Here is a 26007-nt window from a genome sequence, read left to right as displayed (position 1 = left end):
TTACAGGAAGGAAGTTTCCTCGAAAATTAATTTAAACAACGCTTTGAACCACGGATGCAAACTATAAACAGCATTTCGTGAAATTACGCGAAATAATTATAGTTCGCAGGACATAACTAAAACGTTTCGCCATATTTTGACCTATAGTATGTACTTTGCTGCATCTAATGGCGAAGTATAAATAAATTAGGCATAAATTACAGTTTCTATTTAGAAAGTGTTTGTCAATTACAAAACAAATAATACGATAATAATGATTTGTGAAACTGAGAAAGAGTGATAGGATGATTAAATTTGAATTCACATTCGAATTTCCAAACTTTCCTGTATACTTTTTATGTATCCTTTATTTAGTTCATCGTGTGCCAATAAATTTGAAACCTGTACAGCTTTCAGAGTTTTCCCAATTAAATTGGAAAGCTTCTAGAGCTTTTATTTAGCGATAAAGGAAAAATATATGAAGAGAATATTTCAAACATCGTATTATATTATATTGATAACTGGTTGGCTGACTATTAATTTTGAAGCCAAAATGATTCAAAATGTAGAAAAATTACGTATTCACTCTACGATATTCAGATGGAAATGAGAATCTTTCGAATGAACTCACCTATAAAAAAAGAAGAAACATTTTTAATTTCATTACTACACATATATGATTTTTATTTTTTAATATTTAACAGATACGTAATTTTGAATTTAGCAATCAATAAAATAGTAACCAGCACATGTTTGATATGCATCTTTATCAAATATGTACATATTACAGGTGACGTTTTAATTTTTCAATTTTCATGGATTCGTCGATGTCCCAATGTTACATTTTCACAATTCTCAAGTTCCTTAATTATCTCGTGTTGGTTTCTATAACTAACACTACGCATTCTCACACAAGCGAGAATACAATGTTCTGACAAGATTACACTGTTACGTTCACACTGAATTATACACGTGTGTACGCTATCACGCTGTGCGTTATAATTAAACTAAACTGCAATAAACCTATGTAAAACAATAGATTATGTCAAAAAAAAATAATAACAATATATGTTTTACCTGAAGAGAATAAACTAATGAAAATTATTTGATCATAACCAAGCATGACGATATGCTTCAGAATAATTACACGGGGCCATAATTATGATAAATTAATCACGGCTTTAGATAATTCCATACACATCTTCAATTTCATTTATGCATAAAATATATGGTAAGCAGAGAATCAGTCTGAATGCACGTATATCTTATAATTAATAAATTTTATGAAATATTATACATTCCACTGAATTTGATTCTTTATACTGACAATATTTTATGAATGATATAGTAGAAGCCCCTTATACAGATTTCCCATATATATGTATACAAAGAATATATAAGTATGAAGATAGAAAATATTTATTACGAACATATTAATTCGCAGAGATTATAAAAGCAATAGGACAATCGAATAAAGATGTATACCTCTAAATACCTGAAATACACGGTTTCGTAGAAATCTGCCATTATTTGAATTTTCAGAAACGTTTAGAGTTGATTATCTCGCAACGAAATCTAATTAAGATTAGAAACAAATTATCGTAACTCTTTCGTTCATACGTACAAAAGGAAGCCGCGCTCCATCTGATAAACAAGTCATCAACATACGATATCGACGATATCGAGATTGGATCATGGAGAATGTGAGTGGATAGGAGGCGAATTATATCCACGACATCTCATATCACAATCGTGCCATTCCACGAGAAATTTCCCGGCCGTAACATCCATTTGAAAACTGGTCCATGCTTGGATTTTCCAGCGGCGAGATTTTATTGGCCATCGAAATACATGGCTGCTTCGAATCGTCGATGGTGCAAAGGCTTGACGTGCTCGTGCCGTCCTTGAATTTACGTTTACGGTAGTCACCGGAACGTATGTAGCATCAGAGAGCGGACGTGCCAATGCACAGATAGAGAACGATCTATGGGAGAGGGGATCAGACCCAATCACCAACTTTACGATTCGTGTTCGTGATATTATACAGTTGCTCAGGGAACTATACGAATACTTATAGCAAATATCTTTTATAAATATACTACGTTTATTATACGAAATACATATTTTGAAATTTTATAAGCTCTATTATGAAGCTTGGTGAAGCTTGGAATAAATCTTTGTACTAAAAACTCTCTCGCTGTATACACAGTTGCATTGATCTTGTAGTTTCTATATACACTTTTAGATTGGTTTCAAAGATCGATATAAGCATGTTAGTCGTGTCTCGTTACAGTGCTAATGAAATTTCAAAATGTTTTATTAAACGTTCGTTAAATATTCAAATACTTTCGTGGGCAACTATACGCACAGTTCTGCCAACGAGATCTCTTTTATAGTTTCAAGGATGACTGGTAGACTAATAGGATAGATCATAGATAATTGCTAACGTTGACGGATTGTAAACCTTGTACGATGGATACTTTTTGATTAGTCATTAGTGACATTACGGAGTATGGCAATACCCTGTTTGATAGACCATTACTTTGTTACTAGAGCAAGTTTAACGGCTTTGATTATTACGCTGACTTTTAGTTACTGTTTCCTTAGGAAGGGTTTTGTACGCGAATCAGATTTAATTCTTCGCGGGCTATATATTAGTGTGACTATAGGTAATTGAAGTAAAATGTATATCCATAATTGAATTTATTATATGTATGTACTCTCCGTAGTAGCATGGACTTTGTAGTTGGACGTTTTGCAATAGATTCAGTTTTGAACTATTGGAATTGACCTCCGCATTTTCTACAGTCACTGTATTTATTTATTCTATATCTTGTTTTCTCGGTATTAACTTTATAGTATTATCACCGCATTCTTGCGAAATATTTTATAGACCATTGCGCGTCTAATGCCTTTTGTGTCGAAATTCCAGGCATTGAATGCAATTTCTTTGCACCAGCGAATTAATAATGTCACTTCGATGGTTATTCGACACTTCATTTTTATTTTGATTGAGATTTCGTTCGCGTATGTGAACAATGGCAAATAATTCTTACAAATAATGCTAACGATGCAATTCATTCGAGTGTCAACATATTTTTCGCATGTACAGTCGATTATAAAACAATCTGGCCACATTAGATACTTATAATAGTATGTACAGTCGATCACAAAAGTTTACGTGAACCCATTAAAGATAAGATATGTGGTAAAAACGTTAGCTGCACGAATTTTTTTAACGAAATTACGGAAAATGATGAAAATGACGAGATTAAGGAACCCCCCCCCCCCTCCTCCCAGCCCCAAAAAAAGAAGAGCAACAAAATTCCAACCTGACAACGCGTTTTAAAAATATTTTTCTCGAGAAAAGTTATAGAACGAAGAAAGAGCTTTGGGTTAATTTTATATAACTCGAAGACTTTTTGAACTCTAATGGCCCACTCGTTCTTCAACTTCGAAGCTACTTGAACTTTGTAATTTCAAACCTGAAGAAATTCAGTTTTAGGTATAATTCGGCGACTTTTGAAAAGTTTCTGGTCAGACTTTCTTTTTGATTTGTCAAAACTTTGGTCGTATTGTTCGAATCGCTTAAAAAGGTTGCTTAACATGTGCTACCATTGTAACTCTCGTTTAATTGACGTTTATTAACGCGACATCGGCCAATTTGCTTGTAACAAGAAAAGCATGTAAGCCACAATTGCTACACTGCTTATAACGATATAACATGGAGATTTTTTACGTTCAAATGCACCATCGAATTATCGAGTAAAGTATAATATTTTCTAAGCAATTGGTGAAATACTGTCAGTGTTAAATTCATATGTCCATATAGTTCATGTAATCTATAAAATCATATGAATTGGAATAAAAACATGGAATAGGTAATATCTAATAACCCATCCATTTCTCGAAGATATTATCACAAATATCAACTCTAACTTAGAAAGCCACCAAATGTTATTTTAGAAGAATCTCAAGGTTTTATAAAAATAAACCTACTATTAACAAAATAAGAATAATAATTTAAAGAATCTAAAGTAGAGTAGAAATTGTATGTAAAAAAATAATACTTATTTATTATACTTATTAATAATACTTATTTATAATAATAAAATAATACACTGTAAAAAAAAAATTTTTGGCAGTACATTAGTATCACGATTCTTAGAAATTAAATAAAAGTAATTCAAAGGTGAATTTTAAGTAGCTAAATGGACAGAAAAGAAAGTAAAGAGAAGCTCCGAATATTTGGACGAAACTCACCGATCGTGAATCGTGAATCGTTCGGAACCGTAATTCTTGCAGAGGACGGCAATTCCCTCGAATACAATCAACGTAACACTTCTTGAAATTACCATGGCTAACCCGGATTCGCGTACAAGTGAACTTCTTTCAACGACTATGCTCGAATATGTTCCCTATGGGACTGGATGTCTCGTTACGACACCGCTGGTCACATTGGGAAAGAAACCACGAAAGAAACCCATCAACGAGGGAAATAGAGATAGAATAAAATAGAGTCAGATAGATTCGACAAATTTTGATGTAAGGAAATTTCGTATGTTTATCGATGACCACACATTGAATAAAATAATATTCAAACAAAGATGCCAATATTCACACACGGTACATCTACCTCAATGTGGCAAGCGAAAAGACAAAATTGTGTTAGTAGACGAAAGTAGGCCGCACGTGTGACGATGATCAATTTTAATCCTGATTTCAATTTCAAATCATAGCAGATGTTAGGAATTATTCAATACAAGTTGTACACGATACTTCAACGTTAAAACAGTAAGTATTAAGCCCATCACATATTATAACTGCGAAGAAATCGTGGCATAAAAGGCAGGCGATGTTAAATAAAGATAAAAAGGAAGAAAGACGCAATACGCAGCATACAACAAAGAAGAACAGAAGAGAACTAACTCAAGAATTCATCGAAAAAAACTCTTCGATACTCTTATACTGAATGCAAAAAGTATGTAGTACTCTGGAACACGAATCAGGAAGCGTGAACTCACAGAGAAGGAACCAAAAAATATGATACAATCAAACCACATTCAAAAAAAGAGCTCACGCAGAGAACCAGAACCAACTGGACAAAAAATATATATATGTATATAACAGAAACGCAAATCAAAACATGCCAGTGGCAAAACCAAGTATGTATACAGAAAGAAGGGAACGAAGAAGAAATCGAGAGTAGCGTGGAGAAGGGTGAAAGAACGAGGAGAAAGTCGGGAAAGAAGGAGAGGAGACTGTGCGGTGAGTCCTGCTGCGGTGGTTTTTGTGTTCTCTTTTGCTCGACTCGAACATAGGCATGCTCTCGATCCAGAGAGCAGAGCCGCATCTGTGCAACGGTATATCGCTGGTAAACGGGTTCCGTCGGTTCTGAAGTTACCGGTTTCCTTCAGCAACCAATACCGAGGCCTGTTCACGCAACAGACGCACAGCCACGTGACGAGTTTCTGCTCGAGAGTCCACGCTGAAATTTCTGTTCGACGGTAAGATGACGTTTGAGAGGTAACGGGATTCGCGAATAGTAGTTCGTCAATGTTTGTTTATTTGTAGACGTGGGTGAAATGTGTAAATGATTGCGTCTGACGATTCATTTTCTAGAATACCTTGTGTTCTATGATATACAGTAGAATCCCGTGTAACGGGAGACTGCAAAATGTTTTGACTACAAAACTGTAATGAACTATTAATTATCGCCTCTTCAACTATTTCATATTGAACCATCAAGTATGTAACACGAAAACTGAGAAAAATCAAGAAACATAGAAAGCATATGTTTTTCAATGAATAAGGCGAATAAAAATGAACGAAGAAAAGTACGGAAACATTTAAAATTGGGCCATTGGTTTAAACTAATTACGAATTTTCGTTTCTACAAACCGCAAACTATAGCGATTATATACTCGGTAACAGTGATATCGACGCAGTTCACAAGCTGGCCGAGAATTTTTTCCCGATAAAATCGTGGCATAACGCGATACCATGATTTTACACAGGAAAGCGTAACGATATTATTTTTAACTGCATCACGCTATTTCATGGTATTGCGGTTGTACACGTGCACACAAATACGCGCTGGCTGTTATGCTGAAATTAAAATTCTGGGCGTTGCTGTACACATAATAGGATTTCCAATTTCTTTGCAATCTTTTAACTATGTCGCAATCAAGCTTAAAACAGCAAGATATTGTAATAAGTTCTTTACTAACGAGGAAATATTATAAAAATATTGCTCCCTTCTATTTTTTAATAAGCGCAACTAATTCAATTTTGCATACTTCTAATCAGACTTTGTTGCGCGATATCTTGTACCTATCTCGTATCGGTGCAGAAACTGAAAATTTCGAACTGGCTTTTTAGTCATAAAATGCAGTTATTACAACAAGTATAATACACTGAGCATTTTATATATTCCATGGATTTTTGCGCTTGAAATTTCCCATAGATGTATACAAATTTATTTAAAACCAGCTGTAGATTTTTTCCAAGACCAAAAATAACAATGATTCGCCATTAATTTCAATAGAATGCTTGTAATCGGATAAAATTACGACGTTAATTCGCGGGAAATAGAAAGGAGATTCGAAACAGAGAAAGGGAAGAGGAGTCGAGGCAAAACTCGAGGGAAAGTCAAGTATTTCCATGTCGGCTGTCCTGACATTTTCGTGTGGAAGAAAACTGATTTTCCTCGGTCTGTCGAGGTGAAACGATTCGCGGAAATTGTCGAGCAGGCATAAATCCGACATCCGGCACCTATATGGCGTATCCACCTCCAAGCCAAGGGTGAACACCTTCTCTTCGCGGTCTCCACTTTTCCCCAACGACGAAATAAAAACATTTTTCAACCGACCAAGCCCCGACTTCTCACGAACATCGACACCATCGGAGCAGTCGACCAGAAAATATAAATCACCGCTTCCCAATTCTTTCTTCTTGTCGAAAATCTTATGCGTCCTTAGTACTTTTATACTCTGAATTCTCTGTTCTATCGAGATTCAGCGGAAAGAATTGGACACCCAATTTAAAAAAAAATGACAAAATTGACCCCTAGATCTCCTTTGCGTCTCTACCTGCGAAGGAACTGTCCGTACCATATTGCGTATTTCTTTATACGTAACATATTTAAGTATATCGATTTCTTTTGGTGAAATACGCCAGAAATCCGTTTCATTTCGTTCTATGTTTCCAACTGAACTCTTTTATGCTATCTACGAGAGGTAGAAATTGGCGACGATAACCAGTCCGGATTTGGCTTATTGTCAGCTAACGAAGATTAAATAACTAACTAACAAGGGTAGCTAATTATAACAAACGCGGATATGTGTGTGTAGGTAACAGTGTATAAGCCTACGAACATGTACAAGTGTAATAGGATACAAAAATACAATTAAATACGGAAGTAGTTATTAATCAACTTAAATAATAAATATTTATGTTAATCTATTAAAATATTTATAATAATAAATATTTGATTATTTAACTTACAAGTAGATTATTTCTGTTTTACACAAATAGCATAATAGTCACAGAGCCAGACATCGATTATTTTGAAAAATGATACTAATAATAATTCGTAAGTTGTTTGATATACTATCCGAAACATTGGAAACGAAAATTGAGATTCGTGAGAATATAGAGATTCGCGATAGTATTTTGTTGTTTAAGAAATATGAGTCTTGAAGACGGAACAGTTTGTGAACGTTTATGGATATTTCGTTTAGCTGGAAACGGTGGAATATCTCACAACGAATTAAAGTTATCAAAAAATGTTTTAACAAAAGTTGTTTATAATAAGGTAAATTATTTTGTTCAGATTCAGTAGCGGGGGAGATTTTGAAGCCAAGTTTATTTTTTTATACGGACCATATATTTTTTAATATTAGGTTGTCCGAAAAGTTTCTTTCGTTTTATGAGAAAATAATAGACGCACAACGTTTTTTGTTTTATATTATTTTGTCGAATTACGTATGTTCCATTTTGTTCTGTTGAGATAAACACCGCGACATTTCACAGACTTGGTTTCATGTTTGTATGAAGGTGCACTGTTGTAAAAAACACGTTTGCGAAAGAAAGACACTTTTCGGACAACCTAATACATTAATCGATCTATCTTCACATTCTCTATTAGTCTATTTGTGTTGAGAAACGACTAGTTTAGCAGGTATTTTAACTTCAATTTGTAAAATTTAACGTGTGGAAGACAAAGACAACGTAAATACAATAATACCGCTGCGCGTCGTTAAATCGTTCAATTTGGCAAATTAAAGATAAAATATTTGATAATCTAATAGTTTTTCGGTATAAATAGATGAATATTTTTTATAGAAAATTCCGAAATGGATCGATCAATATATTAAGAAATATATGATTCCGTTTAAAAAGATGACGTCGCTTTTATATCTTCCCCACTGCTCGACATGCAAAAAAAAACCAATTTGCGTAATGCGATGTCCCTTTTCGAACCAAACAACTTTTGTTAAAACATTTCTTTGATAACTTTAATCTCTCCTGAAATATTCTACCGTTTTCAATTAAAAGAAACGCCCTGTAGAAATCGAATTCTAACGAACATGAATTTATCTACACGAGATGCTAGGATTAAAATTTCGAAATAACTCGTTATATTATCGATTATAAAATTGTATAAGTTAAAGACAGCGTATATCGGACTTTAATAAATTCAGAGGTATTTGTGTAAAGATCTTCAATCCGAAACCTGTTTCGATGATGTCCTATGCACGATTATGCTGATACCAAACCAGTTTCGATAATGTTCGAATGCTATTACATAACATATACAACTTGTAAACAAATTTCTAATGTTAATGTCATGATCCAACGTCAGTTTATTCAAAAAAGAAGATTCCTACAAAAAGATATCATTATGTGTACACTTTCGATTTATTCTCTTTTACGTACATCGATGCATCAGCTTCCGAATTGCATTATCAGTTTGAGAACATCTTTTATATTGTTCTTCGTTATACTCGAATTTCTCTACTAAAATACTGTACGATCTTCGACGTAGCTATACATATATAGTTCTATAGCATTTGCGTTCTTTGTATCAGGTTCCGTAATCACAAAGTTGTGACTATCGAGTTCCATAATGTCGATGTTATCTATATCGAATTCCCTGACCCAGGGTCGTTATTAGATCCTGTGGCCTATGGTCTATGTCTATACCATAGGCCATAAACTCTATGGTATAGGAATCATCCGTATCAAATTTCAAGATAGTCATTCATAGCTTAAATGTCAAATCCATTCAAAATCTAACAAGAACATTTCCAATCACAAACGGTATGATCATGCTCCAGTTTCCTTAAAAATTAGCAAAATAATTAAATAATAATTAGAAATTTACGATCTTAGAGTTATTAACGTAAAAGTGGTTGTTCTTTGTACCTTTTATGAATTAAATTCTGTAAACTTTCAAAACCTACCAAGTTGTCATCGCTGCAGTAAATACTCGTCGACGTGAAGCTTCTTCGGGAAATTATTACATTTTCCACGCTAGGAAATGTCACGTTACATTTTTCTATTATTTTCTGTTCGTCAGCCACGCGTACGAACACCTGTTTACCATTAGCCTCAAGGTGGTTATAAAACATCCGCGTGTAATTCGGACGAAATTATTTTAGCGTTTGAGATGGCCGCCGGAATCATACAGTCTGTATCGCCTTCCTGTTTCCTTCGTTTTCTTTTCCTTAAAACTCGACTCGGAGGAACAGTTTCGCAACGGTTGCGCAGTTCGACTCTCGCTCTCGACGCGAAGTACCTGCACTTTGGCTTATTGGGTTATCCCCTGGGTAATGCTATTCTAACTATTGAATTTCACTCGAAAAGTGCCAGTATTTAAGTTTATATTCGAGCACGTTTGAACACGTTCGTCATTGTTGCTTGGAAAAATAACCGTCTCTCCCTTTACGTTGAATTTGCATTTGTAGAAAGATAAAACGATAGACGATAAACGATCTTTGGTATAACACGTAGAAACCTGTAATTTACAAATTCGATTCTGCTCGATTTAATTTTAAATCCTTTAGCTAGAAAAATAGTAAATTCATAATATAAAGAACTTTATAAGATTCATAAAATTTCCCTAATAATATCTTTTAGATTGAGGAGAAGGGTCTTATAAAGCGTAGCATAAAAGAGAAATGTAGACAAATAGGTATGCCGAGATACCTGGGCGGCACCCACACGTGAGAAACACGAAATCCTTTCTCTGAACGGCCTCGCCTTAATATTATATCCACGAGTGAACTTTTCTGGAGCAAACGAGACACATTGCCGTACCAACGTCCTATATAGCAACAACGACCATCAAAACACGTTTAAATCGATTCCCCACCATATTGGATACGGTGATTGTAGATATCCAATGCCTTCTAGATAGACCTCTCCCATCTAGAGAGCTGTCCACAGCTCCTTTTGCTACGATAGACAAAGAAGGATCGAGCCAGTAACGGGTAAAGTCACTAGGCAACGTTCGTGATCCATAGAACCTCGAATGTTTCTCATTATTTATTGCAACAGAGTTTAAGAGAAGAATAAAACTTACATAGAACAAAATGCAGATGGACCGTAGCTTTTATAGTACACATTTACTTATTACCATACCGTTAAATGGAAGAGAAATTTGCATGAATGAAACGCTGAATACAATCTTTATATTCGTCTAATTGCATTCTGTATATCCACAAACGTTCCGACTTCGAATTTCCATAAATCTGATGATATAAAGTTTAGAGATTTAAAGGAAACAATTCCATTGTAACGTGGAAACTCGTGAATCATCAGAAGTCTTTGACGATCAATGTAAATCGTTCATCTTTTGTCTTTTAGAAGGGACAATAAAATGAAAGCTTGAATACAAATCGACGATCGTGAATACCAATTTCATTTCGTTTCCGTTTTCTCCGCCGTGAGTATAGAATAACATAAATAAACGGAAATTTAATGCAAACGCGAAATAAAGAATGCAAACATGATTGTTATCGATTAAAACGATACATACCACAATATTTATCATTGTATTTTTGTAAGTTATTTGTTAGCTAGTTTCCTAGTTATTAATTGAATTAATTAGTTGAATTAACTTATAAAAGATAAAATAATATTTTTCTATTACTTTCAAGCTTTACTTTTTATTTCTGAAAGAAAAATGCTTCTTCCAGTCGTCTTACGATAATAAATCGATTGTTTATCGTAAAAATGTCGTTCTTACACTCACGATTTGTAACGAACACATCAATCGTAAAATCGCAACAATTTCTGAACGAAAGACAAACGACCTAAACGTTAAAAAGCAGCAAACTATCGATATCGTTGCCCCAAAAGAGTCGTCAATCGTCGAAACGAGTCACATAACACAAAACTCGTTGACCTCAAAACTGCACAAAATAAATACCGCGGAATACAAAAAAAAAGGCGAGTCAAATCACTGACGATAAAATGTGACGAAATTTCACCGAGAGCAAAACCACGCAGCGCGCGATCAAAGAAACCTACATTTAACACGCTTTCGCGTTAATTCCTGCATCCGTCCACAATTTTTCAAGCTGACCGACGATTACGCGGTAGCCATTCGAAACTGAATGTTTAAAATCCATGACGCGAGTGTCGGAAATTTCGCTTTGAAAATTTCCTAGTATGAATGACTCTTAAGAATAAATATTTCGTGTCGATTATTGTTTAACAATGTGTGTTCGTAAGTTTTACGGATGAACGCTTGACAATTAAAAACGAATCGAAAAAGCGCAGTCATTGAAATAGTACATAAGCATCCTTTGGACTATCGTCTATCTATCTATCTAGTTGTAGATTTTTTCAAGAGAGAAAGAAATTTCATCTGTCAGCGGAATCCGGCGTAGTTTTAAACAATCAAACACACGAATCAAATTATTATTCGAAGCTAGGTGCGTCTTACAACAAGTGAAAAAGCTGCAAACTTTCTATCTGTAACAAAGGACACGAACGCAAAAAAAGCCATCTAGGATACATTTGAAGATTTACGACGAAAAACTCGAGAATGGAAAACAAATGAAAAAAAATAGTTGAACCGCGAGCGCGAACATAGCTCGTTGCAATGATCGCGATGCGTCCGAAACAAACAGAAGCCGCATTTGCCAGAAACTGGTAATAAACTTCCATCTCATGACGCATTTACGTCCCAACAACACACCGTTCTTCTACCTCTTCGATACTCCTCCGCTCTTTTTTCGCCCTTTTGTTTCGTTCTTTTGTTCGCCAACCTATCGCGCAGTTCAACATGGAAAAGAATCGCGCCGATAAAACGCTCCGAAAAGAAGCGGGGCACCTAGAGAAATAGAGAGAAAGGATACTTTAACCGTACGTCATCCCTGGTGAGATAAAAACTTTGGCTGCTGGAGAAATGTAGCCTGTGTGCAGGTTCTACCAGTCAAGATGATGGAAATTCCACCAAACGCCGCGAGGAGTCGTGGAAAACGCAGAAATTATCGTGGTTCCACGAAGATTTAGACACATAATAGAGCGAAAGTGCTTCAATATTTAGCATTGGTAACTTTCCATCCATATATTGTATGAAACATATGAAACATTTTGAAATTTCATTAGCATTGTAATGAAATACGATTAGAATGATTATACTGAACAAAGAAATCGATTTAAAAATGTATATAGAAGTTTCTTCGAAATTAAATAAACGAAGATACAGATGGCTACTCTAAATTTTAATTATTAACAGTATGGCAAAACATGGCGTTGTTTTGTTCGTATATTATTTGGTATATCGAACGCGAAATGTTTAATGCACCTATTTGGGAACATAGAAGATTAAGGTTTTCGGTTTATCGAGAGGATAATAGTAAGGATAGTAATAATAAATGATAGTAAACGTAATACTATTTGTGGATAGCATCGGTGGTTTGATTACCTGAGTGCGTGGAAATTGTAGATATTAATATTTACTACGCTGGAGGCATAATGAAAATTCAACGTCTACTGCTAGCAGAGATATGAATAATTCAGGCATTATTAATTCGTTGTCTTGTAACGTGGAGTTACATTTATATATCGACCACAGGTTAAATAGTGGCAAAGATTAATCACGATAAAATTTAATTTTAATTTGAATTACGATATCAAAATACAAATTTTTCTGTATATGTATCTACGTCAATTTTACTTCGTCGCGATATTTGATTCTGCATTTAATTCTCTTACTGATCATTTGAATCTTTGCTTTATGATTTTCCTCCAATCACAAATTACACAGTCTAAGATCATTAATTAAATTAAAACTTTTAACCCAAATTTTTAAGGCAAAATCGACTTATAATTATCGAAATGCTACCACTAATATAGGTAACACCAGAGCTAATTATTAAGAATTCATATTATGTTATTATATATTATCGTAACATCAAATTATAGGAATTAACCTACCACAGATACGTTTTCTAGACGTGTATATTTTTCTCTATTAAATACAGGTGCTGCACGCAGAAAAATACACAAAATACAGACTGATTGGCCCGGTATACAGCGGCGAAAAATTGAATAGCGGAACATCCAAAAACCTTGACAAATGGACGAAGATACAAGCGGTGGAAAATATCGGACGCAATTCACGCTAGCAGTAAACTTAATTCCAATGGTTTTTTATTCAGTTGTTGGCATAACAAGGGTCGCAAATTAGTTGGAGTCACGAAATATCTCCCCTGATAGTTGACACGATGAATTTTTTCCCAATCGAACAACGAAAAGGGATGCGGCGTCCAGTGGCTGCATAAACGTGTAGCCGCAAACGAACGCAGTTTGACGATCACAAAAGTCAGAATCACGAATGCAGATCGTGAAATTCGTACACTCTATACATAGCTACACGCTATACAGGCGGACGAAAGTATTCGAACACTTTCCGATACGTTTCATGAATTGTATTATATGTGTAGTACTTTTACGTCTTGAAATTTTATTATCACTGTTGCAAAACTCGAGTATCAGAGTTAATGAGACGTTCTTACAAAATTGCAACGATTATAACGATTAAAGCGTTCAAACTCGATTTTCCTAAAGTCGTTATTTCTACGTTATATCGTTATTCCACCGAATAAGCTGTACTGTTGCGAAAGAGGATTTTTAATACTCAAATCAAGTATCATAGAGAACATTGAGCAACAAATCGTATACAGTTTAACGGTCGCAAAAGCTTGGATCGGGAATGCAAATCGTGAAATTTGTAGTAGCTATATGGGGGCTAAACGTGATATATAGTTTGAGGATCATGAGACTTTTAGGTGGCGATAACCATTCCGGTTCGAACAGCGGCCTGGTTTGAAGCAGCTGTAAAATTTTTTCGATGCGATCGTCATCGAGGGCCGCGAACGATACTTTGCGAAACGCTCGTGGAAAGGACACTGTGATCCAGTGATAGCACGCGTCCATTACACCCACGTGTAAAAATGCTATTACTTTTTGTGGTAAAAGTATGTAACGTATAGGGTGTCTCGAAAAAATAGGGAAACGAATTTTCCCAGTCCTCTCGGTATTAAATACTTTCGTATTGTATTCTGTTCTGTGCGAAAACGAAACGACCGAAATGTATTATATATTTTCTGAATAGCGAAATATATTATTCGTAAAATAGGAGAAGAAAAATGTTTGTTGTTTGGTAGTGCATAATGGTTAATAATGAAAGTTCGCTATAACTGTATTTAACTAGCCGTATTTTAAACCTTGATCTAGCTAATGCAGGTAATTAGTGTCCTTCCCTTGGAATAATTATCGGCACAAGTTTTTATACCTTCGCCCTATCCGCTCCATTTAACAAACTGATGTCTGACCTTAACTAATCCGAAGTTTAAAGTTGCTGCTCGCGTTGCGTTGGTCGATGTACATTCACCAGCGCTATAGTTTAGTTTCACGGCAATTTTATGGATAAAATTTAACTGACAATTTTGTTTCATTGTGTTTGAAAAAGTTTCGAAAGTTTCTTTATAAAGTTGGCGCAAGAGAATAACGAAGATTGCAGGGTTAATAAATAGACGATTTCTTAATGCACAGATTATTTCAAGCGATAAAAATAATATTTGAGAAGCGATTAACTGATTCGTAGTAAGACTTGGAATAAGAATGAATAATATAAAGTAAAGAGAAGGTAAATCGTATGAAGGGATTCTCGACTATCATGGATTATTCAACAGCATTAAGATGAATAATTAGAGTTGGCAGAAAAGTGCACGTGATTAAAGTAAGTTCAATGGTCAAGGTTAATAAACTATCGAATACCGATACACCAAGTCTCTGAGAACCGTGTAACGAGCCATCCCTCTTAATTCCTCCCACGGGACTACTTCCACACTATTACAATAACTACTTTGGAACAATAGCGGCGAACAGAACACATTCTCAAAATTGAGCAATGCTATACGCACTATTCCCTAGCATCTCCTGATAACTACCGATAGAAAGAGTTTATCATTGGAAACACATAACATCAACTATAAATAGAATGAATGGAAATTATGAAATCACAAGCACGATAATAATGAAAGGGGTTTACGATGCTACATTGCGTTCATAATACGGATTATGTGTTATTACATATCTAATATTTAATGAAACTGGAATATTCGAAAATTCGAAAGTTGGGATTTTTTTAGTTCGAAAGGGAAATTTGAAGACGTAAGAATTTGTTCGAGTATCTGAATAGTTGTTTACAGATTTTTGAAATTTGACGAAAACTTGAACCGCACACATAGGTAAGAAATATTTGGAGTAGTATTGGTAGCCTTTGCTATTGAATTTCATTAAAACTTCTAAGTACATATTGAACTTGGTTTCGTCGCTATTCATTCTTCACACTGGTACACGCGAATCGTGAAACAAGCCACGATAAAACTTCTACAGCTCGAACGTTATCACGAGAAAGATTGTTTTTATCGCAATCTGCGTAACGCGTAACTACCAGAAAAACTTTTAATTGTGAAATGGCCAAAGTGTCCTGTAAGTTTTTTTAATAGTCGAAACAACACGAGCATCGAGTTGGAAACACGCGAAAGTAAAACCTGAAACCTGTTATCAAAACTATGTCAATCCGTGGCGATAACCGCAAAACTTTTGTAATGAATTTTGATCGTGGCGTTTTTGAATCGTGCTGAGTTGAACACGCACGAATAATAGGCTTAAATTATGTAGTTAATCGAGACCGCTTAAACTGAAGTGACTGAAAGACGACGACCAAGATAAAGTCTCTCAAAGTGCTCCATTGATCATCGCGTTTTTCGTTTATATCTTGATTTTAAATCTGTCTCGCAAATTCGTGATGTTTGAAATCGCCAAAATATTATTAAACAGCGGTATATACAAAATATTGAGAAAGAAATGCATTCTCAATTTGTTACATTTCGCGTTCAATGGAAATAAAATTTACAAAAGCCATTAAGTCGACAAACAAAAATTGATTTTAAATTGTATCGCATAAGAGTCCGTTACAGTAAAATTTGTCAAACAGACGTAAAAGTTAATTAGAATATTAAGCAGCAAATATTTCATTTCGCTAAACAAATACTCGATTGATGTTCAATTTTCCAAAAATAGTGACAAATTTCGAGGTAAATGACTACTTGAGAGATACTGTTTGCAACATCGTCACCCTTTTCTGGTCTTCGATTTATGGAGCTGATCAATGTGGTTTGCGAACTACTCATCCCATAAGAAAAGTCAATCATTCCATTTTAGCATGCTAACGGCGAGATATAAAAAGAAAGATCGAGACTCACCTGTCCATAGTTGTCGAAACCATACTTGGCGGCAATTTCTGCGGCGACATCCGGTCCATCCGGGATGTAAACTGCGAACTGGTTGCTGAAAATCGGCGTAGGTCGCGATCGTGGTCCAGGTTCCGACTTTACCAACAGAGCACCGATCAACACCACTAACAACACGCACAACGAACCGCCCTGAACGATGATCATCTCGTCGTCGCCGAATGGACAAGATATGTTATACTACTATTCTTTAAACACCGCGTACTTCTTTACTTTTTCTACCCCGTTACTTCGCGTTACGAATTCCGATTCGCCTATCGAAACTATAATATTTTCAAGCGTCGAGAATCCACGAGCAGAATACGCAATTCGAGAATATGAAATTTCCCGTGAAATCCAGCAGGAGTGGAGAATCTTCACTTAATTTCCGTATACCATTGCCACGAATGTTTCGCCGCATCCGAATGACACGAAGGAAGAGGATAAAGAGAAAAAAAAGACGTTGAATAGGTCAAAATGGTGACACGCGACACGACACTATCGGAACGATTTCGACTCTGAATTCTTCGGTCGTTGCTGTTCTTATCTGTAACCAAGAAACAGAGAGGGAAAATTAATAGTACGATTGAAAAAAGATGGCCAGCATTCAAGTCACGACGCCAGAAGGATGTCGTCGGGATGTTTGCGGTTTAACGATGTTAATTATTATCAAAAGAATCCTCTCCGAGTTTTGTACACATGCTGGATTTTATATCGACATTTCTGAAGCTTAATTAATGAAAATATGAAAGAATTTTTATGCGCGACTTCTCGTTTCAATATCAGGTATGTACAAAAATTTTGATATAGCATTAAAAGTCTTCCTGTATTGTTGAAAGGTCTAAAAAAAACTTCCCTGAGAGAAGCTCGTATAACAGGAATGTTGTAGTAGCCTGTAACAAAACACTCGGCGGTCAGCGTTTGAATTACAATGCATTTAAAACGATCGCGCAAAAGAAGCACGAACGGAACAGCAATTTAAAAATTGAAAACCAATAAAATGTTTCCTTGTACGTCACTCGTGTTGTCGCAAAAGACATACAAGAAAAGGCTCGATAAAATCAAGCGCTTCCACGATGGTCTCGGCTCCTCCCGCCCACGTTCTCTTTTGCCACGTACAGAGCAGAGAGCATCCTTCGAAGGATTTCGAAAACTATATTAAAGTCATCCATGAAACTCTCTGGATTCTGTGTATCTCCATAGAATCGAAATAGAGAGACGCGACATGATAACGGGTGAATCATCACAAACAGGATATCCGAATATTCGGATGTTAGAATTTGAAAGACAGCACGCGTGGAATACCAAAAGTGTATGTAGTTTCACGAGAGAAATAATTGAAAAAATTATTGGTCGTAAATACCTATAATAATAACGCAAGTGGCTACAAAAATTATTGGCCATTGGCACGTGCCTTTACTTTCCAATATACGACAGTGTGTTATCATGTACATTTCATTTTCATAGTATTAAATTCTAGTTATATAAAACCTAGTAATAAATGATACAAAATTTAATATACCAACCTAACTGATTGGATCTAATCGATTAATAAATAAGGAGATACTATAGCAAATAAAATGTGTACCAATAATTGATGAATGGCGTATATTCAATATTAGAATATGAATTTAATACGTTATTCTCTATTCTAAAAAAAAAAACGAGTTTTTTTTTGCAAAATCACACCTTACAGAGGGAAATTGGTTTTGTATAACTGCTGGAAATATTGGAGTTTTGCTATAGATACTATCCACACGCATTTTATAAATGCTGCAATCTACATATGTCGCAGTTCACTGAAGCCGATGCTACACATCCGAAAACCATTTTTCATTTGCAGCGAAAAAAAACATTGCGCAAACATATCAAATCCTGGTGCGGAACCTCACTAAAATTTAAATTTCCCGCTTGTAAATATTCTTTTAATAATCCTGTCCGCACGAATCTGTTTTTGTAGGATAAATTTCAAAGTATGAATATTCGATCGAATATATGCAAATGATTTATGTCTCTAATGGAAATTAGATCACTGTACATCAAAAATGAGAACGAAAGTTTCCACCAAAATAAAAAACCATGAAAAACTAACACTTGGCTGTCGCTTTTAAGGATTATATAAGAAGAGAAATTGCAGTCGAGTCACTTTTACCCATCGGAACATTGACAAGAACTCTCACGATGCCACGTATGATGCCTTCGTACGTAACGTTAAGCATCAAGATACTTTTTATAGACACAACATACTAATGCCGACTAACGAATATGATCAGCTTTCCATGTTCCTTATTTACTACGGTTTCTACCACTAAATGTTATACCTGTCAGATACACACTCCTATTCGTACAAGCCAAGCGAACAAGCAACGGTTTAAACAAATACCATGTAACTTTGAGGAACAAACGTTGAACCGCACCAACGAACCAATAACCAGAGCGTTACTTAACCAGTACATAATCGGATCACTGACAGAACTTAGCGTTATGCTTAGCGTCGATGACGTCAAGATTCAGATATTTTTAACCCGCACAATGCCAATCTACAAGAGAAAATCTACAATATTTGCCATTTTGTTCTTTCGAAAATTTCTGAAAAACAACGTTAATAGCGTATAGTACAGATTACTTTAAACATGACTACCGAACCCCAATACGTTTCAGGTAGCTCCGAACTTTCAAATATTAAACAAACTAGTTTTATCTATTTGTGAAAAATTGGAAGGTGCGAGAATCTGCAGAACGCACATGATACGCAGGAATTTCGCGTAAAATGCAACGACTTGATAATGAGTTCAATCGGGAGGCAAGATTGCGGAACGATTAACCAGGATTGATAAGCGTCTCGTGATTCCGCGAATGCCACACAAAGAAGGGAACGACGTCGCCAACCGTTCGAATAGAATCTACCAATTTTCTAGCAATTAACCACCGGCAATGTTCTTCCCATTCGCAGCAGCAAAATAGATTTCTACGAAAGGGTTGTTCGCGTAAAACCGAGCACCAGCGAACTTCTTTCGACGATCGAATTTAAATAGCGTGTAAAGAAGACGAGTGAAGAATGAAGAAGAAGAAAGCTTAGCGAAGAAATCAAGAAAAAAAAAAGCAATGAAATATTCGTCCGATACTTTTTCTTGCGAAAATCTCTTCTTAGCGGAAAATTTTTATTCAAGTTCAAATATGAACATTTATGAAATATTTCTGCGTGTATTTTTGCTTTTTGCTTCCTATTTCATATTGAAATCGCATATAGTGAAAAACGCGCCGACTTATGTTTGTTAAAATACGTTAGCACTCGTAATTCGTCTATTAACCACCGCAGTTCTTCGTATCTTCTCATTTCTTCTTTAAACTGCTTGTAAGTGGTTTTTGTCTGAATTCTCGCTACATTTTTCGGGTATTTATCGTGCGACAGGTTCATTCTCGTGTATTCTATCTCACATATTTATCTTTTATAGCGCTATGTATATCATCCTGTCATACACTGTGCTTTATAGAGGAATTTCATCATCGTTGGAGAAACGAACGATGAAAAATCTTCTAACCCTCCGGCATTTAACGAGCCATAGTATTTTCATATTCATCCTAGGCTAGTTTATACAATCATGTGTAAAAATCTTGGGCCACCTACCAAACATTTGCGTTTTGCTTTTATTTTTTCGCGAATGAATATAAATATACTCGATGTTAATTCAAATCTTCTGATGATTAAATGTTCTTTTTAATGAATATCTAACATTTTCCCGGAAGTAGCTTATCTTCAAAACATCGAATATTACACTCGCATATAATTGCGAGCAGTTTTCAAATAAAACCGAAATCCGCAGTGAACGTGTTAAACAACATATTGGTTGCCTCACAAGGACGAAAAAGTGGGAGAGAATGCTGACGATGGTTCAAGGACCGTAGAAAGCATGAGATTTGCAATTCCACGAGTGCTGTTACGTGTAAAATAAAAGCCACCCAAAGCGTCATAACACCACGAGAAAATATGAATAGAGATAACATTATACAGGATGTTTAAAAATGAATGCTCTTCGAATGTCAAGTATGAATAAAAAATAAACGTCAATGTACTATTTTCCTTAAAATATATCGAGAATGTGTAATAAAATGAGACTTTTCTAAGAGAAAAATCTCGTTCTTTTCTCTTTTTTTTTTAGAAAACTGTACAAATTTAGTTTCTCGTTAAAATTAATCATATTTATGCGCAGCACGAAGGGAGATGTAACTGTTTGTAGTTCAAGAGCTCATTTTACTTTGTTACAAAGCATTGAAAACGCGGTTAAATTGGGGACACACGAACTCCGGCCGACGTGATTTGAATATTGAGTATTCAGACGCTTGAATAGTTCTTTCTTCAAGGCACACAGAACGAGGTATAATTTATGGTGCGACTGGAAAGAGGAGATGATGTGATGTAAAACGGCATAGACAAAATGAAGTTTTTGGTACGGCGAAAAGTTTGGTTCTTTACAGGATCTATAACGATAGATCTATAACAAACAAAAGTATTATACCATTAAAAGGGACTAATATTTCTTTGCTGTTAGACGTCAAAATAATTTGTCATTCTCCAATACAGTTGTTAAAATGTTGTTTAAATGTTACACTTACTGTTACAGATTGTTAATGGAAATATTATTAATAGAAATTAAGTATAACAATGTAAATAGCAATGAACGTCGTAGAGCGTTTAGACGATCGATATTATTGTGAATATTATTGGTAATATTATTGTCAATATTATCGTAAGAGGCCATCTAGACGATCAATGTGTATCGTCTACACAATGCTGAAAACTCTGAAATATCGACAATAATATTTATCGTTTGAACGCTTCTTCAGTGTATGTGTTTTGGTAGAACCTGTACAACATGTTTGTGTACATCTGCGAACAACTGTCTTGCGTACTGAATTCAATTACCGATGACACGCGTACTCACCAAGAAGACGCTGATGACGACAACATCGGACAAACACAGGACGGACAGTTCAGCGACAACTACACTAATGAATACGCGAATGGCGATTCGTACACTTCATTAGCATATGCAAACTGCATAAAAAATTACTAGGACGATTCCTTGCGAATTTTAACGTTTTATTGTTAAAGATTGATACCAATTTGGTTTCCATTTTTCTTAACGGATACAGGTTACGATTTTCACGGGAAATTATTTAGTAACGTCTGCAAGTTGTCAAAAAGATTATTAAAAAAATAACAATTTAAAAACAATTAATTTAAAGATGTCAGTGAAAAACACTGATAAAGGTAGACTTGCTGGAAACGCGATTTTTGCCTCATATGGAACAATACCGACATTGCAACATTTGCGTCTCTTCTTTTTTACCAAGTGAAGAATAACTTAGCGGTGTATTAAATTATATTTCTTTGATACGAGATATCTCGTTATATTACATTCTAAATATCTTACGTAACGATAATATACGATATGGTAACTTTATTCGAGCTGATTGATATTCACATTTAAATACGGCTTAGTAGCTTATCGTTCGAAGGAGGATAGTGAAATAAAGAAACGTGAATACACGAAAGAAGGAGAAATCAAATGGATGAGTTAAACGAACGATCTAGACAAAGACTTAAGACGTTAAAGGATGTTTGTTTCCTTGCTCGTGGATTTCTCTGAAATATTCCGTCATTATCGTTAAACTCTACTCGCAGCTATGTGGAAATAAATACGGAAATAACATATCTGATCGAAGATGCATGAAATTAAGATTTATACATAGATATCGCCTGAAGCTGATTTCATTACATAATCTACTTGTCTTTCTGTAACTAATAAATATCCATTTTCAATATTTTTACTATCGTCCTGCAACTCTAACCCTTTTATTACTTCAAAGTTTAACTAGAAAATTTAATCAAAATTAACCTACCAACATCATATTTGCTATTGATCTATCATACAATATATATTTAGCTATCGAAAGAGCAATTGCTAATAACGATGACTTCATAGTCAAAAATTCGAAATACCAGTTAAATGTATTAAATAATTTTATACAAAATATTACAAATTATAATACATCACGTTCAAAATTTACATAGACAATCAACCTTCATGTAAAGTAAATCCTCTTCTTCCGTAAATTTACATATTACAAACCTTGCATAACATCTTTATCCTTAATGCTTACTTTACAAAACAGGAATTATCTTGGTAAATCAGAAATTATACAACTTCTTTGGTAATCATCACATCTATACGTTTACTATCATAATGAATAGTATGGAAAAGTAATTAACTAGCAATTAATTAGTAATAATAATGATACATTCGACATATTCTATATGGCTTTATTATTATACATTATACATATATTCCATACGTTTAATTATTTCAAATCATCTAATACGACCAATAGCGCAAATCATTTCACAAATAGGGAAACACGCATTATCTCCAAACGACAGTAACCGTACGTCCCATTATGCAGCCGATAATAAAGTGCTCTTAATACCGACGCTTCACGCACAAGGTCGCAGCCAATCACGTCCGTAAACATACATACTCCAATTTGAAATCTAATGGAAAACGAGAAAATAGAACTGGTAGATATCGACGATCGTTGTATACGTGTGTACACGGTATACCATTACCATATATACCAGTGGCAAGTTGAAACTCGTTCGATCAGGAAAGAGCAGCCTGGAATTTTTTGTCACCAGTGTGGCAAGCTCTCGAGAAGACGAGGTTGCACGCAAACCGGGACGCGGGAGGGAGAAACAAAATTTGTATTCGAGCAAATCATCACAAAATCCGTAATACGTCCATGACTCACGAAAATATTAAAACAAAAGTCTGATGTGTGTGTGTGTTATATGAAACATTTTGAAATTTCATCAGCACTATAAAAGACACGACTGTCACGAGTCATGACTGTATCGGTATAATTTAAAAGTATAAAAGTAGATATGTACTGCAAACGTATCGTACATATATTTAAAATTTTTCGAGAGAAGCGAAAAATTATTTGGTAATTTACGAGAAAATTATTTACTAAACACATCTTGTTGAGAAGAAGAAAAGACTGTAGGAAATATTGGTCAATATTACTTTTGTAATTTTCTCTTTTTAGTCCTTGAAATACTATTTTGACGGTTTGTTTAACATAAGACTGAATTATTTTGAATTCTGGCACTTTTAACATACATGTGCAATATATTTAGCAAAAAATAAGATGACTGTACAAAATATAGTTAATAAATAACGCCTTGAGTAAAACTTGGTTCTTATAAGAATCGAAAAAACTAACCTAATCCAACGTTGTTCGTAAATTTCGAACTTTAATGAGCAGTACACCGCAGGAAGAGACATTAGATCTACAAAATTTATCCTTGTTTCTATATATTTTCATCACATTAATCAAATTTGAAAATATTTCGTCTAACACACGTATTCGTAAAGAAATGTTGGAATACTTGGTGAACCACTGTATTTCTGTGAACGAAACGCGAAACCGTAATTAGTTTCGGGTCAGAAAAGGTCAGAGAGGAGCATTAATCGGAACTAAAAGGTTTTTCGAGCCCGCATGATTAGAACGCGACACCGCGATATTTCTTTGGCGACGCATCGCGCATACGATACAAGCTTGCACACACGCGTGGCCACAATCATTTTTCGCACGCCACTCGCACTGGCCTGAATTACACACGCGCGCGTGGCTCCGCGAAACGCCAACGCTGCTTTCACAGCCTTTTTTTTTCCTCTTATGAGCGCAACGCGTGCACCATTCCGCATGCGAATCACGGTCAGCCTCTATTTTCGACGAAAGTGAAAGAATCGAGATCAACGACCCTACTGCTCGCGGAGAAATTCGCGAAAGAATATCGACAGTTAAAATCCGCCTTCTACTCGCCAGAATTCAACCAACGAGGGAAAAAAGCACTAGCTTAATCGGGGAACAACATGAACGAGTTTCACGAAGAGAAAGTCTCTGGTACACGAGGACCTCGAGATGTCAGCTGATAGAAACAAAGACTCAGAAAGAGACCCGTAATTGGTCGTTGAGGATAGACCATAATATACAAAACTATATAATGGAGACACACACCAATATAAAGAGGTTAGCTGTGAATCACGCGACGTCAATCATCAAACGCAATTCTTTTTTTCATTTTAATAAGAAATACATTTACCTCTGTTTAGGTATCACGCGGCGTTAGATTCCCACGAAGTATGGTGAAATTTCAGCGGAGTTGCTTGAAAGGTACAAATGTCACCAACTTTGATATATGCACGAAAACGACTATGTTTTGGCAGTGGTTCGCGGCATGTTCTTCCGGCACGAGGTCTGCGACGAGGTTAAATGGACATTGACATGTGCGCGAAAGGAAAACACGACGGCACCCACGCACTACTCGGAGTAAATTGTCAGAAGAACGAGGCCGAACTTTCGAACCAATCCACCGATCATTCCGACCACTACAGGCCAAGTGTAGCACCGCACTGACTGCTCTCGCCGTTCACCAAGGCGATAAACAAACTCGTCGCCTCTCCCTCACGAGTCTACCCTCCTTCTCCTATCAAGTCTCTTACTCTCGCTAAACGTTTACTATCCCGCTTCCGCGGACAAACGCCGACTGCCGTGTGCTGCTGAGCGAAATTTCGGTCTTTCTCGCACTGCGGCGTTAGCAATATGGTATGATCTCACTCTCATCACTCTATTTCACTCACTCTAACATTATACATCTCTGTTACTTTCCCTCCCTCTTCGCTCCTGCCCCGTTTAAGGCACAGTGCTGCCACCATGCTTCGCCCCCACTATCGCATCGCATCACAACTTGTCACCTGGTATTCTTGATTTTTTGACATTTTATGAATGCTCGGTTTAAACTGGGTGATACTTGGTAATCGGGAGCGTTTGTAGTTTCGAAGAAACTGGATGTCACTCGCGAAAAGAGCAAATAAGAATCGTTTATGATGACTCCATGACGCGACAACGCAATGTACGACATGTTTTGAGCCACTGACAGTCTGTACTGGAGCAGGAACTGTATGAAGGGTGGTGGTGCCACCCTACTGCAATCAATTGCAACGTGATTTTGTTTATAGAAAAGAAAATCTTTCGTTTTGACAAGTAAAAATACTCGAACTTAATAATATAATCAATATTGTATTTATATACTATAAAGCTAATTACAATTACAATTAAATATTTATATAAATATCTATTTAGT

General features: G+C 35.5%; 1 protein-coding gene across 2 annotated transcripts in view; it reads right to left on the bottom strand.

Moving 5' to 3' along the window:
* LOC117232940 (furin-like protease 2) overlaps positions 1-25797 on the bottom strand; it is a 412456-nt gene extending 386659 nt beyond the window's left edge. For both annotated transcript variants that reach the window (XM_033492739.1, XM_033492741.1), the window contains exons 1-2: positions 24967-25797; positions 16773-17346 (exon numbers count right to left, since the gene is read on the bottom strand). In XM_033492739.1, coding sequence (XP_033348630.1) covers positions 16773-16967 — 195 coding nt within the window. In that variant the 5' untranslated portion in view covers positions 16968-17346; positions 24967-25797. The remainder of the gene's footprint in view (positions 1-16772; positions 17347-24966) is intronic.
* Positions 25798-26007: the final 210 nt, after the last annotated feature.

The sequence above is a fragment of the Bombus vosnesenskii genome, unplaced genomic scaffold, assembly GCF_011952255.1.
Source record: "Bombus vosnesenskii isolate JDL3184/JDL3185 unplaced genomic scaffold, Bvos_JDL3184-5_v1.1 scf7180000013294, whole genome shotgun sequence".
Classification (NCBI taxonomy): domain Eukaryota; kingdom Metazoa; phylum Arthropoda; class Insecta; order Hymenoptera; family Apidae; genus Bombus; species Bombus vosnesenskii.
Note: the sequence above shows the minus strand (reverse complement) of the source record. Positions and strands in the feature narration are given on the sequence as shown.